Source organism: Panthera uncia (assembly GCF_023721935.1).
Source record: "Panthera uncia isolate 11264 chromosome B3 unlocalized genomic scaffold, Puncia_PCG_1.0 HiC_scaffold_2, whole genome shotgun sequence".
NCBI classification, from domain to species: domain Eukaryota; kingdom Metazoa; phylum Chordata; class Mammalia; order Carnivora; family Felidae; genus Panthera; species Panthera uncia.
The window spans coordinates 850,638-869,920 of record NW_026057583.1 but is presented as its reverse complement, the minus strand read 5'-3'; the positions used below and the strand labels follow the sequence as shown (position 1 = coordinate 869,920).

Sequence of the window (19,283 nt, the reverse complement as noted above, 5' to 3'; positions counted from 1 at the left end):
GAGGCAGAGTGCAAATGGGGGAGGGACAGAGCGAGAGGGAGACACAGAATCCTAAGCAGGCTTCAGGCTCTGAGCTGTCAGCACAGAGCCTGATGTGGGGCTCGAACTCACGGACCGTGAGTCCGTGACCTGAGCCCAAGTCGGATGCCCAACCGACTGAGCCACCCAAGCGCCCCTCCCCTTATGATTTTCTTAATGACATTTTTTTCTCTAGCTTTCTTTGTTATAACAATGCAGCGTATAATTCATATAACAGACAAAGCATGTGTCAGCTGACTGTCTATTGGTAAGTCTTCCAGCTACTAGTAGCAGCTATTAGAAAAAAAAAATTTTTTAATGTTTATTTATTTTTGAGACAGAGGGAGACAGAGCGCAGGTGGGGATGGGGCAGAGAGAGAAGGAGACACAGAATCCGAAGCAGGCTCCAGTCTCTGAGCTGAGAGCACAGAGCCCGACGCGGGGCTCGAACCCGTGAACCATGAGATCACGAACTGAGCCGAAGTCAGACGCTTAACCGACTGAGCCACCCAGGCGCTCCTGGTAGTAGCTATTAGTAGTTACATTTTGGGGGAGTCACGTTATAGATGGATTTTTGAGTGTGCAGGAAGTGGTGAGGGGTGGGCAGCACCCCTAAGCCTTGTGTTCTAGAGTCTCCCGTCCTTCCCATTGCTTAAAGTCTTGGGAGTTTTCTTCATCAGCTGAGCTGTATCCAGCTTCATCTTTACTCCTAATATTGCTTAATTTGCTAAGCTTGACATTTTGGTCCTCGTTTTCAAAATTCAGTTTATTCCATATTTAAGTAGGCTGGGATTTGTCCCTTCTTTTTTGTCTTGCTGAGGTGTCTTCCTTTCTCTTGTTCAGTCGGTTTCACTGGATTCACAACTGCTAGGTTGTAATAGCTAGAGAAGGCCATTCTGATCTCTGCCAGAGTGTTAGTTGGGGCTCATACTTGAGCCACAGCTGTGTGAGGACTCAGGGTAGCCCCCCTTTTATGCACGGCTTCGTTTCCCTGGTCTCGCTTACCTGGGTCAGCCGCAGTCCAGAAGCAGATGATCCTTCTTCTGACTTACCGTCAGGTCAGTAGCAGCTGAACGCTGGTCCCGGTGCCTACGTTGTGTAGGCACTGTGTCATCTCGCATCCTCAGAAGGGTGAATACAGGACAATAAGAGAGAGAGAGAGAGAGAGAGAGAGAGAGAGGGACCACATTTATATAACTTTTATTACAATATATTCTGATTGTTCTACTGTATTATTATTAATCTCTTAGAGGGGCTAATCAACAAACTATCATAAATAGGTGTGTATGGGAAAAAGCGTAGCGTATGTAGAGTTGGTTACTGTCCATGGTTTCAGGCATCCACAGGCTCATGGAACGTACCTGCCGTGGATGAAGGGGAGCTTTACTGTCCTTGCCAACAGGGCAGCAACACTGAGAACAGAATCTTGAGCAACTGCGGCTACTTCCTGTTTTTGTTTTTTTAGCTATTTCCTCTTCTCGCTGCTGTTGTCATTTCCAACCTCTGCCTTTTCCGTCCTCTGGCTAAAGCTTTTTGTGCATCCACTGCTATTTCTGCCTCAGGAGACGTACACTAGGAGTCTGGCTTAAACTTTTGCTGACTTTTCTTGGTTTTTCTGTTTTCTTCTTTCTGTCTTGATGTCTCTTCCTATGCTGCTCCGGCTTCTACCCGTGTCTTGGTCCTCAGCAGGAGCTAGATCTGATCTGCAGTGTTCTTCCCTGCTTCCGGATCATGGTTCTTCCTCTCTGACTTCTCTTTCTGTTCCTGGATCAAGATATTTCCACTCCCCACTTCTATGATGATGCCTTTAATGACCTTAGATCTTGAGTGACTTCTGCCTCTTGATGACCTTCTTCTTTCTTTGCATTTGTATCTGTCCTCACCATTTTCATATGAATTTAGTCACTCCCTTCCTCTTTAAGAAGAATGGTCTTTGTCATTATGTTCCTCAAATCTATGAGGATTTTTTTTTTTTTTTTTAGTTTCACGTCTTACTATTTTGCTGTCCGAGTCTGCCGCATCTTCGGTTTCTTCATGCGTTAGCCTACCCTTTGCTTCGGCTCTGGCTCCTGCACTTTCTTCTTACATTATCTGACTTTTATTTTCTTTCCCTCTTGATCATGATCTTGAATGATGATATTTTGAGGTTCTAGGAGAAACAGATACATCTGACTCCTCTTTTTTGATGTTTATCTGGGGATATCTTTCCTGGAACTATTCGATCTCATTCCATGTTACTAGCCTATGTGAGAACCCCATTGTTATGGACTAAGTTGTGCCCCCCCCCCCAGGTTTATATGTTGAGGCCCTAACCCTCCGTGTGACTATATTTAGAAATGGTGCTTTTGCAGACATTATGGTTAGATGAGATCATAAGGGTGAGGCTCTCACCCCAAACAGTTGGCATTGTTCTTATAAGAAGGGGAAGAGACACCTTCCATGTGCACCAAGGAAAGTCCCTTCAGAGACACAGTGAGACGGTGGCTCTTTGTGAGCCAGGAGGGGAGCCCTCATCGGGAACCAGTCCTGCCAGACCTTGATCTGGGACTCTGGCCTCTAACGCTGAGAAAATAAATTTCTCTTTAAGCCACACAGCCCGTGGTGTTTTGTTATGGCAGCCCCAGGCGACTAATATGCCAATCTTCATGTCATTAACCCTCTTTAATAAAAACGGCGGCCGAGAAATATGGTCTGTCTTTGTTCTGGGCATCCTACTCCAGAGTCCCGGCTGCTGGGGCAGCACTTATGACAATACCAACCACCTAGAAGCTTCCCGTAGACTGACTAAATCCGCTCCCGTGAGAGACGTGAGTGGCACAAAAGGAACCTGCCATTGCTTTTTTTAGTTTGCTTTTTACATTTAGTTCTGTAAAACCTGTAAGGTACTCTTATGTCTGTACTGAGACAGGTCACTACCTTTAATTTTCCCCCGAAGGACAGCCGTGTCTCCTGGCACTGTTAACTAGTGCGTGTTTTCCCCACCAATTTAAAATACCGCGTTTGTCAAAAATTGTGTATTCTTGACATGACAGGCCCCATGCACGATGAAGGGTCCCCACACCTTGCAGGTCAGGGAAGAGGAGCGCGCATGGGTAATAGAGGCAGAGGGAGAGGGAGAGGGAGAGGGTTCGGTGGCGCCAACCCCTAGAGGCCGCGTGAACACGGTGCAGGTTGTGGGAGCTCGTCTTGGAGGCAGGCTGGCCACAGCAGGAGGCAGGGACACTCACAGACTGCCGTGGCTTTCATGGTTTTGGTCTTCCTAGAGCATCTAAAAATATTACACACAAAATCAACTTTTCACTCTAATTTTCTCCAACTTCAAAACCCAGAGTGCCCAGGACGTGTCCCCGTGCTTCACTGGATTTCTCAACAGTGGCTTTACAGCACAGCTTGTCTGAAATTCTTGGAGTTTAGAATTCAAGACCATGGTAGATTTTATCATGATTTGCTTTTGAACTTGGTCTGTTGAAGTTCACAGAAAGTGGAAAACTGTTGTTAGAGAATTCATTTTTGTTCAGAATTGGATAGAATTCTAGAGCCAGCATTGTTCAGCATTAAGTCAAAAGCCCACCTTTGCTTTTTATAGAAGGTGTTACTTTATTTAAGAGATAGATACGATGCATTTTAATCTACCTTTATCTTAGTTTATAGCAGATTTTGTATGAATTTTAGCTTCTTAACAAATTTCCAAAACTAGATTATGCCTTTGACAATAGTGAAAATTATTTACCACTTCTTGGGGAGAAGGATGTATTTTCTTATACACTGGTATATGTTTCAGTATTTTATATTCTGTCCCATTTTTTAAATGTTTATTTTTGAGAGAGAGAGAGCGAGCATGAGCAGGTGAGGGACAGAGAGAGAGGGAGACCGAAGATCTGAAGCCAGCCCCATGCTGTCTACACAGAGCCCAATATGGGGCTCGAACCCTCCAATCCTGAGATCATGACCTGAGCCAAAGTTAGGGACTTAGCCAACTGAGCCACCCAGATGCCCCTATATTCTGTCCCATTGATCCATACTTTTGTTTCTACCTTAGTTTTATACTATTTTAATGACCAAAGTTTTGCAGTGAATTTTTTAAATTTTATTTATTTTGAGAGAGAGAGAGAATGAGAACAAGTGGGGGAGGGTCAGAGAGAAGGAGAGACAGAATCCCAAGGAGGCTCCACACTATTAGTGCAGAGCCCGACGAGGGGCTTGAACTCATGAACTGTGAGATTATGACCTGAGTCAAGATCAAAAGTAAGATTAACTGACTGTGCCACCCAGGTGCCCCTGCAGTGAATTTTGATACCTAGTAAGACTAGTCATTCCTTATCATCCTTGTTTTTCTAAACATCTTGGCAGAGCATTTTCACATTTTATTTTCCGTTAAGAACTTGAGATTTTGTTTCATTTTTTTTTTTAAGTCCTCCTGAGACCTTCCATGCTTCCAAGTTCATTTTTTTCCTTGAAAACTAAGGCTATATATATACATAAATATATATATATATATATATATATATATATATATATATATACACATACACACACACAGGGACAGGAGAGGAAACACTAGCAAGAAACTTCTCGAAAGGAGCAAAGAATATGGATGTTTGGTAATTGACTTGGCAAGTCCAAGGACGCCACATCCTGGGCCAGCAGTAGGAGCTGATGGGCAAACTGCTACACGCTGCGGGCGCCTCACCCGGCCCAGAGCGGGCAGCATCGTGCTGGGTGTAGTGTGGAGGGGGCAGGAAAAGCTGTCCGAGAACAGTCAGATCCCTGAGTTTTCCCAGCTCCAGTTTTCCGGTTTGGGGGCCACCAGAGAGTTGCTGGCGCAAGTCAGGGTGGTGAAATGAATGTGTGCCTTGTGAATGTTGTATGCTAACTTCCTAGCCCTTTCCCGCCACTCAGCTCCCGAGTTTCAGGTAGCCAGTCTTACAGCCTTTAGGCTGGAGATTGTCACGTTTCTCTGGGAAATCTGATCAATCTAAGGGGACGGAATAAGAAAGCCTAAGTGGATGAAGGGGAGGATCCCCAACAAGTAGCTATGATTGCAGAACTGCCAATCGGCCTTTTATTCTTAGGAAGAAAAAAACAAAGGTAATCGGTGATCTGAGGAAAGCCTCTAACATGGAAGATAGAGACTAAAACCGACAAACTCTAAAAGGCAACGTAAAGTAAATAGAGCCCATACAAAGAAAGGAAAACAGTAAAATGAGCAAACCCCTGTCTTGAAGCCACAGGGAAATCAAACAAATAAAAACAGGCTGCAAAATCAACAAGAAACACAGAACAAAATGATCTCTTAGAAATTAAAGATCTGAGCGAAAACTGGAAGAAGAGAACAGATAAGAGCTTAAGGAGGTCCAGCACCTCAGGAGAAGCAGCCCCAAAAAGGAAGATTAGGAACATGGAAGCGGGGAAATTCTCAGCCAAATTACTTGATACGATTTTCCCAACCTGAAGGTCTTGAGTTGCTGGATTGTAAGGGCTCACTGAGTGCCTAGCACCTGGATAGAAAACGCCCTAATTCAAGAATGTTATCCTTGCTGGGAAATATTCAGCCTCTGATAAAAACGTAGTGCCGTTACGAAATTAGCATACGTGTTTTTTGGCACACGTGTGCATTTCTGTTGGGGACGTACCTAGGGTAGAATTGCTGCTGTAATAGATAATGATGTCAAGTAATTGTCCAAAGTGGTTAGAAACAGGATTTCCATTTATGTCACTCTATGCCCCGTCAGAAGCGGAAAATCACTCAAATGTCCCACCTGTAGGAGATGGATGAATATTTCTATGCGGTACTCTATGGCAGCGAATATGAACAACGAATTTTATGACACACAGCAACATGGAGGGGCTCCCCAGCACTGTTGAATGAGAGAAGTCAGACAGAGTACTTGTTGTGTGACGCCATCTGTGTAAGTTCAAAGACAAGAGTCAGGATGGCGGCTACCTTTGGAGGGGCGTGAAGGGCGCGGCTAGAGCTGGTGATAGTCCACGCGGTATCCGGATGGTGGTCGGTTACGTGATATGTTCATTCTGAAAATTCACTAAGCCCTACTCTTCTCATCAGTACCCTTTCCTGTTATATTAAGAAGTTAAAAACCGGGGCGCCTGGGTGGCTTGGTCGGTTAAGCATCCGACTTCGGCTCAGGTCATGATCTCACGGTCCGTGAGTTCGAGCCCCGCGTCGGGCTCCGTGCTGACAGCTCAGAGCCCGGAGCCTGTTTCAGATTCTGTGTCTCCCTCTCTCTCTGCTCCTCCCCTGTTCATGCTCTGTCTCGAAAATGAATAAACGTTAAAAAAAAAAAAAATTAAAAAAAAAAGAAGTTAAAAACCTAAAGTTGTGAGCTTGTTAACAATTCGTGGAAAGGCATTTTGAGGTTTTAATGTTCACTGAAATGAGCGGGACAGACCTATAGCAACACCGAAATAAGGAAATTTTGTTGTGGGTACAGGTGGAGGCTTGGGGAAAGGACACAGTGCTGCAAGTAGTTGGTATTTCAGTTTGTTATTTTTCTATGTAAAGTAGCATCTTCTAAAGGGGGAAAGAAAGCCCCACGTGTCTGCTGGTTGTATTGCTGTACTGAAAACAAGATTGACCTGGTCTAGACTGTGCCCTCTAAATTGGGATAGTAGGATGATTGCCTAATGCTGGTAGTTGTTTTGTTTATTCTGAAATTCATCATAAGGTAAATGGTATCACGACTGCTCCCCTTTACTTTCAAATGTGACAGTGACGAAGATGTGAATATGTTCTGATTTCTTTTCTTTTTCTGTTTCTCCTTGTTTCCTAGGTTTTTGTGGAGACCCTGGATAAGTGTTTTGAAAATGTTTGTGAGTTGGATTTGATCTTCCATATGGATAAGGTACCTTCTCTCCCTGAGCAGGGTTGCTAGAAAACTATCCATCTCTACACCTTCCTGTTCTTTCTCGTGGCTTTTTACTCCGGGAGTAGTCCCAGAACATGTTTCATTTAATAACTTGAGTTTCATAATTTTGGGGGTATTTTGCTAAGATCTGCTATTAGTTTTAACACACAGGTGATTATTACCGGGCCCATGTCATTGTCCATCTTGACCTGGACAGCCTTCTTGGTATAGGGCAGTGATGTCACGGTGATGACTGGCTGACGGCCACACCGAAGGTGAGAGAAATTGCTTTGTGTGGCTTGTGAAACGAGTTCCCTAGGCATAATCCAGTGACACAGTGAAGCTTTGGAAGAATCATGACACAGGGTCTTTGACCTGGCTAGCAGAGTTTATAATTTTCCCCAAGAGTAATAGAGTGACTCAGACATCAGTAACACAGTTTGAGGTCAGGTGATACTCAGTAGGGAAGCTGACTGTCAGGCAGAATTGAAGGACAAAGTACATGTTCTCAGACTTGTGCTGCCGGCATAATTTTGACGTGGTCTGTGTCCTCATGTGCCAAATTCAAGGCGAGAGATAGCCAGCAAGGGGATGGGAACTGCCACATTTGTTTTATCCCGCGGGGCTCATGCCGTACCCAGTGCCGTTCACCTGGCGTGTCTTAGTCGTGCTTGATCCTGGTTTCCTTCAGCGGGTTGTTGTCACTGTGATTCATGGCCCTTGGAGAGAGGGAATGATTTTTTATAAGACAGCTACTCAGTGCTAAGCCGTGATCCTTTATGAATTTATTTTTATCACAACGAAGTAGTTGTTTTCACATCCCTCATCGCTGGCATCGCCATCTGGAGGCCTTTCGCGTCATTTTCCAGTAGGATCTTCAGTCTCTGTTCACTCTCCCGAGACTGTCGGACGACACTTTCCAGACAGATGTGGTGAGTGCATTCTTAAGGTTGGATGCTGGAATGGAGTGAAGTTTTCTCTCTCAACATCTGGCTTGGCTCCACAGCTCCAGGGGAAGCCTGGTACAAGAGAGGCACAGAACCCCACTCTTGCTGTAGATACTTGACTCGGTGCTCCCCGATAGGCTCACGAGGCCCCCGGAGCTCATTGGTGCTTTGGATGTGGTCACTCTCCCTTTTCATATGAAAGAATCTTAGAAATTTCAGAGACCTCTTAGTCCCCTCTTTGCAAGCATTTAGAGTTGCTTTAGGCTTGTCAGTTGTTAAAGGTGCCGCTATGTTGTAATTTCTCTTAAGGAGAACCACAGTTCAAATCCACCTCCCATCTATACCAGTGGGTGTGGCTTTCAAAGGAAATAAAAAGTCATAAAAATGTTGTTCTTTCTCCTATGTCTTATCTTCAGATAGGTTCCATAAAGTAATTTGCTGCTGCTGCAGATTTCTTTTATAGTTGATAAAACTGTCTATTTTTAGTTGTTCACCTGACATCGGGAAATTGCTATCCCTGTTTCCTGAGATTTTGGAAAGTGCTGATGCAAGGCGTCAGCATCTCCCCCTCCTCCCTTGAAGAGTGTCTGAAGGTGTCTTCCAGCAGGTGACTTTCTTGTAGTGAGGTTTCAGGCTTGTCTTTGCCCTCAGGTAGAGCAGCTGCTAATTCAAGTTTATCTTCTGCATAGAGGTGGAAATGGTCTTTTTACTCAAGTAGGCAAAGGACCTTGAACTCCATCCTTCGGAACCGAAGAAGTTTCTCTCTGCCTTAAGTCTCTTCACCTCTTCACCCCTTCTTCCTGCCTTAAAGGAAAGTGTGTTTCATTCCATATGTAGAGCCACAGCCACTTCCTGTCTCTACCCAGCATACACCGTGATCTCAGTGTCACCTCCTCTTTGAGGGGCCTTGATTTGTTCCTTCCCCTGTAACCCCAGTCTCACAGAGCACGGCTCTTCCCGCGTTTTAACTGTAGTCTCATCTCCACACACTTGCACTAAAGGTAAACATCTTGAGTGCGTGACTTACGCCAGCCTCCCATTTCTACTTCATCTTTTCCCTTTCTGGAGCCCTGGGGCCTGCTTTCACTCTTACCCAAAATTCACTGGCGATTTCCTGCTCTCATTTGCCAATATCACCTTCTGTCGTGTTCATGCAGCATTTGAGGCTGTGGATCCTTCCGTGGCGCACTGCTGTCTTAATCCTTTTCCACCTTTGTTTCTGTTACACAGAACCTTTCTGGCTTCTCTCTTACTCTCTTCCCACCTCCTGTCACTAACTTAGGTTTGTCATCTCTTCCCTCGCTCTTCTCACTCTCCTGTTCGGATCCCAGATTGTATCCACTTTTCAGTGTAAATTATCATCTGTCTGGGTAATTCCCAAACTTGTCATTTCTAATCCAGTGTGGCCTGAGTCCCGTCCCTGTCTTTCCCGCTACCAGATGGCACCTCTTCCTCAATTCATTCCAGCCGCTTCTTCCCCAGAGCCAGATGCGGCACGTGTCTCCCGAAAGCCGTTTCCTCCTCCGGCCTCCCTTTCCCAGTGCTGCCTCCATCCTCTGTCAAATACACTCAAAACCTCTCCTCCCTCTTCTTTGCCACCAGTAGCCAGTCGGTCACTAAAACCTGTTGCTTCTTCCTGTAGGCTTCTTATATCTGTTCTCACCAGTTACTCACATTTGGCCCACTTGTCTTTATGTCTCTCTCTAGACGTACATACTTTTCTTCTTGACCCATCCTGACTTCTCATCCCTAAGTACTTCAGCAGGTGTCTCCTCAGAACAAGGAAATCGTCTTATGTAACCCGTTGTGCATAGTTCTCTAATTAACATAATTAATTGGGCCGCCTGGGTGGCTCAGTTGGTTGAGTGTCCAACTCTTGATTTCGGCTCAGGTCACAATCTCGCGGTTCGTGAGTTCAAACCCCGTGTCGGGCTTTGCGCTGTCAGCACGGAGCCTGCTTGGGATTCTTTCTCTCCCTGTTCTCTCTCTGCCCCTGTCCTGCTCGTGCTCCCCCCTCAAAATAAATACACATTAAAAAAAACAATTAACTACAATGTAATTAACATATTTAAAATTTAACACTAATAAATACTATTATTCGGTATACAGTTCATATTTAAATTCTCCACTTGTCCCACTTAACATCCTTTATATTTTTCAGTCAGATTCTGACTGTAGGTCAAGTGCTATCTTTAAGTTATAGTGCCTCTTGATGTCAGTTACGCCTGACAAGTTTTCTAACCTTATTTCCTCTTCTTTCTTATTGATCCTGCACACTGGAATTATATATTTTTTCCTAAACCACCCTTTAGACTAACTGCTCCCTTGAGCATAGACCATTTTTGGTCACCTTGACCTCCTAACCAGGCATTCACGGCTGTCCACAGTTGTCCCTTTTCTATCTTAGTCTTCCTTACCAGTACTTCTTGCGGGATACCCTTGCTGCAGCGGACTGGACCAGTCTCAGTCACGCTGTAATTCCTGCTCAGAGCCTCGGCCCGAATTGCCTTTCACATCTTTTTGTAACTGAATCCAGCCTGTCATTCAGGCTCAGCTCGAATCCTACCACCCTAGTAAACTTGACCTCGTCACCTTGGCCCATCATGATCTCTGTGGGCCATTTATAGTGTTGTTTATGGCATTATGTGCCTTGGTTTATGTAAGTTTGTGCGTGTTCCCTACTTGATTAGACCGTCCTTATCTTTGTGTTTGTCCTTGTCTCCCTCACTGAACCCAGCGTGGTACCTGTTGCTGAGTGAGGTGGTCTTCACGTGAGCATCACCAAAGAGTTCCTAGGTAACTAGACTCGTGAGGCCGCTCATGCTTTAAACTGCCGCAGGCTGGGTGCAGTCTGATTTCACAGTCTCTGGGGGTAGTCTTCAATCCAGACCGTGCCATATGGAGCTTATCTTGCCAGGGGCGATTGGTTCCCTGTGGCATTCGGAGACCCCCAGCCCCAGCTCGGTGTCACGATTGAGTTAGGTATCGATGTTCATTGCGGTGAATTGAGTTTTGCTCAAAGAAAACCATGTGGGCAGCCTAACGTTTTGATCTACCAGTGCCTCACCACCGAAGCTGGATTGGGCTCTCAGTTGGGGCGCTCAGCGTTCGGTCATCAGTCACAATTCAGTGGCTGTATCGAGGGAATTATCCGTCCTTTTTATAGATTTCAGTTTGTAACGGGCAGTCTCAGCACAGTTGCAACATATGCTTTGGGGCGGGTCTGAGGCCAAGAAACCTCATAGTATGGAATTTAGAACTCTCTGCTAAGTATAGGCTGCTGACATGGGAAAATGTTGAGGGCTGAAAATTGGAATGAACTGGTGAGCCCAACATGAAAGGATCATAAATGTAATAATGGACAGTGCTTATTAAATGGCCCTCCTGAGGACAGAGCTGTGATAACAGAGCTCGTTAAGGCCCTCCACACCCTAGTGACGTTAAGGCCCTCCACACCCTAGTGACACTGAAGCTGGTATCCTGATTGCTAGTTCCCAGGAACGCAAGAAAGAGTAAGGGACACATATTTTGTGTGTTTTTAGTGATGAAGGAGTTGCGGTTTGGGCACAGAAGAAGAAGACATTCTGTTTGAGTTTTAGTGCTTGAGAACATGCCAGTTGGCGTGCTGACCATGCCTGGCTACCTGTTTCTTTCCGGATATGCCCAAGAGAGAAGAGGGGGGAGCCTAGGCCAGCCTTTTGTGTCATCGTATCCTGAGCCCTTCTCTGCTGATGCTTGATGAGAATTTTGTGGCAGAATATTTTTCAGAAGCGCAATATCTTACCCTTTCAGAACAACGGACAGACTAGCAGTAATGATTTTTAAAATCTTTAACTTCACTATACTTTGTTTAAAACAAACAAAGAAAAGCTAAGACTGCGCCAAACTACACTTAACGTCTGCTGCAGTGCACATTCTCACTTTCTTTACCCGAACTTGCACTGCCTCGGTGCGTGGTCTCACTGTCTGCCGCTTGAAATTACAGAGAGCCTTCTTCCTCTGTTTAATCATTCCTTATTAATGGTTAAGGGCATTTAGGAGGCCAGTGTACACAAAACAGCAAAACTGACCTTTAGAAGTATCTGTTTGTTATCCTGCCTTTTCAATAAAACCTAGTGTTTGTCAAGATTGTAGTCAGTAGCAAAGCTTATGACTAATTATATTACTTGGATATGTTACGGATAAAACAAATTGTGTATCACTTTGATTGTTGATTTGTAGGTGCCCTGAAAGGTTAGAATTGAGGCTCCGTCCTACTGTTCTTGCTGTTATCCTTTATGATGCAGGAGAGGATTGGACTGCTCTTAAGATAAAACCCAGAATTTCTTGATCCCTAGTTGAGAGCCCTTTGCCAGGCTTGACGTTTGTATCAATCTAGGTAGAGGAGGTAATATAGAACCCCCAAATTCTAGTAGCTTCCGTAGCAACAGGGTTTATTTCTCATTCATGCCGTGTGATCATTGTGGTGTCTCTGTTCACTGTAGTCACTTGGGTGTTCAGGCTGATGAAACCCTCCTCAACATGTACTTCCACCTGGGCATTTGTGTCTTGGCTCTTAAAGCGCCACACCCCGCTGTGCTCCCACTTCATTGGTCACAGCAAGTCACATGCCTACACCTAAGTGGCTAGGGGAGTGCATTCCTACCATGTGCTCGGGATTAGGGGGAGCCTGAAATTGTTTTCAGAATTACTAATGACTACCACATTTTTTTCATTTATTTCTTTATTTGGTTATTTATTTATTTTAAGATTTTATTTTTACATAATCTCTACACCCAGCATGGGACTCCAGCTCATAACCCTGAGATCATGAGTCACACGCTCTCCCGACTGAGCCAGACAGACACCCCTTTTCATTTATCTTTAAGAGGAAAAGCTGACATTTGCTTCAGGTTCGCTTTACAGGCAGGAACTTAGAAATTTCAGTGTCAGAAAAATAGAGGAATGCTTGCGTAAGAAGGAAGCATGTTTGAATCTCGGAGAAAGACCTCTCGTGTAGCAGCCTTTCAGTTTCTACTAGAATTTATGACATTTGGGGGTACCTGAGTGGCTCAGTCGGTTAAGGGACTGACTTCGGCTCAGGTCATGACCTCACGGTTCGTGAGTTTGAGCCCCACATGGGACTCTGTGCTGTTGGCATGGAGCCCTTTTCAGATCCTCTGTACTCCTCTCTCTCTGCCCCTCCCCTGCTTGTTCTCAAAAGAAAAGAAAGAAAGAGAGAGAGGGAGAAAGAAAGAAACAGAAACAAAGAAAGAAACAAAGAAAGAGAGAAAGAAAGAAAGAAAGAAAGAAAGAAAGAAAGAAAGAAAGAAAAAGAAAGGCAGACATTTATATCCCATACTTCTCACATGAAGTCAAGGTGACTAAGAAGTTAAAATTCCTTAACAGAATAAATTGTTTCCATTATCTGGGAGACAGGTACGTTCTTCCTTACAGAGACTTTCCACAAATCATCTCTCCTTACCTGGGCTCTGGGACCAAAAGTACTAATGTCTGTTGAGATTTTTTTTGGTCTTTTTTTCCCTCCAATGGTTATCAGACAAATAATAAACGTTTATTAATAAGAAGGACACTGTACTAGATATGGAGATACAAAGACGGAAAAGACAAAAGCCCTACCTTCAAGAAGCTCATAGGCCCAGCTAGAAGGATGGGTCACATACAAACATTCCTTGGCCTTGGAGTAAGCCACATTTTTGGAAAAGATGCCATAAGTTGAGTCTAATTTCTCAGTAGGCATGGTATTATATAAGGGAGCTCTCATCTTGCCCTATTCATAGAAGTGGTCATAGGCACTGCGTTTAGTCACACATATATAGTACATCTGCATATTGTACATCTTAAAACTAAGGTGTATATAAATTATTGGTCTGGAATAATATAGTACCGAATCGCGACTTCTTTTATTTAATGATATGTGATCAGAGGTGGAGAAAGAAGAGTGAGACTTTGAAGAAATGGCTGTTTCTGAGGCTCGGCTCTGAAACGGAGGTGGGCGGGATAGATGGTAGCCCATCGGTGCTTTAGGCTGAGCGTCCGGGGTTCTCGGTGTGGGAACAGGTTACGCAGCCCACTGAGTGCAAGTGACCTGTGACCTGTGCTGACTTGTAATGACATGAATGAGGCTGGGCGAGTAGCACAGGTGTGATGGCCCAGAGTCAAATAATTGGGGGAAGACACCAGCAATTTGAGGTAGAAAATCATGGCTAGCGGAGAGGAGCAGTGAAGGCTGTATAAAGTCAAGAACAGCCATCAGGGGAAGGGAAATTAATGTCGATTGGCAGCTGCCAAGTGCCGGGCACTGTGGTGGGTACCTCACGCCCAGTAACCTTTCCTAAAGGAGGTGGTAATAGCCCCGTATGACAGATCAGCAAGCCGAGGCTCAGGCTGAAATGCCTGAAACGTTAAAAACCCACATTCTTTGCACTGAATCTCAGACTTTGAGAATTTTAAAGCATGAATAATATGATAGATAAGATAGGTAGAAATGTATAGAATTTGTCCATTTCTGTTTTCCAGAACCAGACTTCTAGGAGACAGAGCAGTGTAGGTAGTGAAGGTAAGGTGAAGGGTGGGGAGGAACATGTGAACATTAGGGGGGACTTGGAACCATGCGTAAACTCATCTTGAGCCAGAGAGGGTCTGCCATTGGAGGCATTATTGACATTTTGGGTAGTGCAGTTTTTCATTGAATTGCTGGTATTTAGCATCCCTGACTACCCTCTACCACATGCCAGCGGGGCCCCTGCCTGGTGCGTGTGCAAACGCCCTGCAGGGTGGGAGCAAAGTTCACAGGAATAAATGGCACCCAGGCTGTGGAGAGCCCTGTCCTCTTTGGTGCTGGGTCCAGTGAGCATTTCCCGGTGCCCTTCTCCCCAAGCAGTTTCCATACCTCTTCATTCTTAAAGTACTCTTTGTTCCTCGTTCCCATGGCACCCCTTCACCTGGTCTTTTATCCACCTTTTTGGCCATTCCGTCTGGCCTTTTGGGCTTCTTACCTCTTGTTTAAGCCCCCCTTCTCTTTTCTTTTAGACGCTCTCTTCTTAGGAAGTCTCCCACAGTCGGGGCGCCTGAGTGACTCAGTCGATGAGGCGTCTGGCTCTTGGTTTCGGCTCAGGTCATGATCTCACGGTTTGCGAGTTCGAGCCCTCCGTTGGGCTCTGTGCTGACAGTGCGGAGCCTGCTTGACTCTCTCACTCCCTCTCTCTCTGCCCCTCCCCTGCTCGCACTCTCTTTCCTAAAATAAATAAATTTTAAAAGAAGAAAAAAAAGGAAGTCCCACACAGTCATCTGTCTGCTCGTAATTTCTGAATTACCAACCAAACACACTTCAGTTTGAACTCAGTTGTATCCGAAACCGAATCTCATTTGTATCCAAAACGCTGCCTCTCCAAACTGACAATTCTGACTCACCCTTCAAAGAAGTTAGTCTTTGAAACCTTTCTGACATTCCTTTCTCCACCCGTAGACTGAAATAGGTATATTTGTCTTGTGCCCCCCAGTGCCCCTCCGCTACTTTTGCCACTGCCCTTAACACAGTGTGTTGTGGGTTTTTGGAGTTTTTTTGGTGTTTTTTGTTTCTGTTTTTGTTTTTTTGTTTGTTTGTTTGTTTGCTTATGTACCTGGTTAAGAGCACAGACTCTACGGCCTGTGTAGTTGGGCTTGAATCCTGGTTCTGCCACATAGGAATTGTATGACTTGTGCCTCAGGAACTTACATGTGGACAGGGAATCGTGACAGCACCTAGCTCATATGGTGGTTGTGAGCATTAAATACCTGGGAAATGCTTGGAATAGGGCCTGTACATAGTAAGTATTTCATTCTTTGGTTTGTTTGCCACTTGCACACCCAATAATATTATTAAGGTAGGGATCAGACTTTCTGGTTGACCACTGTGGATCTGGTTGTAACGCAATACTTGGCACCGACTGACTACTCAGTTATTTTTGAATTCGTTTATTCATCCACTCTTCTAGGTGCTTGGGAAACAAAAAAGTTCTGTCCTCACGAACCTTGTATCTAGTAAGGGGAAACAAAATGTACGTCAGGTGATGATGAATGCAGGCAAGAAAATAAAGCTGGCTAAGGGTTGGGGAGATATGGCTTGATACTTTATGTAGGGTGGTTAGGGAAGAAGGCATCTCTGATAAGATGGCGTGTGAGCAAAAACCTGAAAGAGGAAAGGGAAGTGAGAAAGATGGGGCTTTCTGGATAAGAACATTCTAGGTAGATAGGATAGCAAGTACAAAGACCTGGAGGCCAATATGGCTGGATGGAAGCGTGGAACGTGGGAGGTACAGTTGATCCTCCAACAGCACAGTTTTGAACTGTGTGAGTCCACTTATATGCAAGGTGTTTTGTTTTTTAATAAATACAATACCATACTATAAATGTATTTCCCTTATGATTTTCTTTTTCTTTTTTTTTTTAAGTTTATTTATTTATTTTGAGAGAAAGTAGCAAGTAGGGGAGGGGCAGAGAGAGAGAGAGAGAGAGGGAGAGAGAGAGTCCTGCATGCTTTGCGCTACCAGCACTGAGCCTGACATAGGGCTTGATCTCATGAGCCATGAGATCATGAGGTGAGATGATGACCTGAGCTGAAGTCGGGAGTTGGACGCTTAACCAGTTGAACCACCCAGGCATCTCTCCTTACGATTTTCTTAATGCTTTCTTTTTCTAGCTTACTTTTCATAAGAATACAGTATAGAGTACATGTAACATACAAAATGTGTTTTACTCGACCATTTATGTTATCGATGAAGCTTCCAGTGAACAGTAGGAGTTGAGTTTGAGGAAAGTCAAAAGTCCATGCAGATTTTCAACTGTGCAGGGGTACAGGGCAGGGTGGTCAGTGCCCTAAGTCCCAAATCATTGAAGGGTCACCTGTAATAGAAGTTGAGATGGGGTGGGGAAGAGGTTCAGATAGGTCCTTATAGATCACTGTTACAGAAGAAATTAGTAAGAGTTACTGCCTCTGGGGAGGGGAACTAGGTAAGTGTAGGGACTAACTTTTGAGAAATGTTATACAGAAAAAGATGAATATGTGATTTCACTCATATGTGGAATTTAAGAAACAAACCAGATGAACATAGGGGAAGGGGAGAAAATAAAAAGAGGGAGGTAGACAAACCATAAGAGATTCTTAAATCAGAGAACAAACTGAGGGTTGCTGGAGGGATGCTGGGTGGGGGGGATGGGCTAAATGGTTGATGGACATTAAGGAGGGCACTTGTTGGGATGAGCACTGGATGTTATATGTAAGTAATGAATCGCTAAATTCTGTTCCTGAAACCATTATTACACTACATGTTAACTAACCGATTTAAATGAAATTTTTAAAAAATAATAATAATAAACAAGAAAAGAAATGTTATATACCACGTACATACATTGCCTGCCTGTCATCCTGGGTCTTTAGGTCCACTGCACCGAAGGGTACAGGCAGTTCTCTCTCTACACAGCTTTATTGCCTAGCACGGTAAACATTAAGTGCTCTCTGCCGTTCTAAGGCAAAGTCTGAGCTTAAAGCCAGATAAATTGATGATGGTCTGCAAATTAGCCCCTTCACTCTAACCTGGGAACTATGATTAATGGCCAGAGCACACGTGGGGAGGGCCAAGGGAGTGGTGTGCAGAGTTAGGGTAATGGCCCAGAGTGTGCCTTAGGATACATTTATGACTCTGAAAGCAGATGGGTCTGTGAGCTTGGGAAAAACAATACATTTAATTCTCAGTCGTTGTGAAATCTTTGTGGCCTTATCTCTTTATGAGCTCCAGAATTAAGGTTCGCATTCTGTGGAGAACAAATGTTGAACCTGTTTGTGATGTCAGCCAGGTCTGTACCCTGGTACCTTGAGACATTTTCAGCAGCTATGGCAGAGGCATGCCTGGGCCCACCCCCGCTGGTTTAAGTACCGAGACCGCTGAAGAACACAGTCATCCTGTCAAAGCCAGGAGCTGAGCACTTGCCTTTTGTTGGCCCAGTCATGACACAAGTGCGGCCATTTAGATTTTCAGAATCCACATACCTGAATTCGCCCTGTACATATCATGTGTGATGCTGGTTATGGAAGCCTCTGGAAGGTTCTCTGCTGACGGCCTGACCCCTTGGGCCTTAAGACTGCTGTTGCTTTTCCTGCCTACCGAGTGAGAATGATGGGTCTACCCCCCACATCTCAGCCCCCGGGCGCCCCGCTGCCTTTTCCTGTATGCGTGCCCCCTTGAGCACGCGTATGCTCTGATCTAGGTGGGCGACACATCTGCGTTTCATTCTGACCTAGCTCAAGGCTGTTTCCTGGAATGTGTGACCCACTTCACCTGGGTGACCTGCCACCACACCAGTCCACTCATTTTCTCCCCTTGGGTCCACCCCTTTCCCACCTGCCCTTCACCCGCTAACCTCTGCACCTGATGTCTTCTCAACTTCCCCAACCTGCCATCGACATCGACTTTCTTCAAGGCCTGCAGTCTCAGGGATGTGGGCTTTACCTTTGAGCCCTAAGGGTTCACCAGCTGGTGTCAGCTCTTCTTCGAGTATTTTCTTCAGGTCTGCTTCTCCCTTCCCTCCCCTCCCTTCCCCGCCCCGCCCCTCCCCTCCCCTCCCCTGAATCCAGGTAACTAACATATCGGCGCTAGGTGGCTACAGCAGCTGTATTTTGCCTTTTCCCAGCCTCCCTCACTGGTCCCATCTTCCATAGAAAACATTTCTCCCATTTGCCCTTTAGTCAACATTCTTCCCTTTTGCTTCCAAAGATCTCTGGATCGTGGACCTTCATGGCCCTTAGGCTTTCTCTGCTTTGGGATACCAACCCCACAGGCCCATCAGGTGCATCCTCCAGACATACTGTGCCTGGGCCCACACCACTCCCCTTCGCCCCCAGCACCCCCGCCCCCGTCCCCCTGTCAAGGTTCCCAGACCTCCAGGCCCAGCCCAAGTCTTACATTCGGTGAAATTTTCTCTGAACTCCAGTGTTGTGGTTCTCCAAGTTATTTGTCTTGCTCTTGCTCTAAAGTTTTTAGTCCTAATTGTTTCCACTATATTGAAAACTGTTGGAATAGTGTCAGTTTGTAATGTTTTGTTGGTTTTCTGAGCAGCACAGGGCACTCAAATATAGCTGACTGGTTGACATGTAATAAATGTGTATCCTAATTCTGCACGTGTGGTTTTTTAAAAATTTTCAAAGTACTTTTCAGATATAATATCTGATTATTAGCACACATAGAGACCTCTTCTTATAAATGAGATTTTAATTAGACCTTGACTTTTAAGGTGTATGACCTGTGCATGCTCGCGAGTTTCAAAGTGAGACTCACTCAACTTTGCCGTTGCTCCCTTGGCAGATGGGTAACCTTTTCATGGGCGCACGAGAAGCCTTGTGTTCCTTGAGTGCGGTTCTGCCTAAAGTGGCTTTGTAGACTTCTGGATTCCAGTTGTGTGGCTTAGGCCACCCTCTCGA

At 45.1% G+C, this 19,283-nt stretch overlaps 1 protein-coding gene across 3 annotated transcripts in view; it reads left to right on the top strand.

The window, feature by feature from the left end:
* The window catches only part of AP3S2 (adaptor related protein complex 3 subunit sigma 2), a 57,966-nt gene that overhangs the window by 16,339 nt on the left and 22,344 nt on the right, over positions 1–19,283 (top strand). For 2 of the 3 annotated variants that reach the window (XR_007454170.1, XM_049614286.1), the window contains exon 4: positions 6,807–6,878. The exons of the other annotated variant lie outside the window; for it this stretch is intronic. Coding sequence is in view for 1 of the 2 variants with exons in the window: in XM_049614286.1 (XP_049470243.1) it covers positions 6,807–6,878 (72 nt within the window). In the remaining variant the exon portion in view is untranslated. The remainder of the gene's footprint in view (positions 1–6,806; positions 6,879–19,283) is intronic. 3 annotated transcript variants of the gene reach the window in all.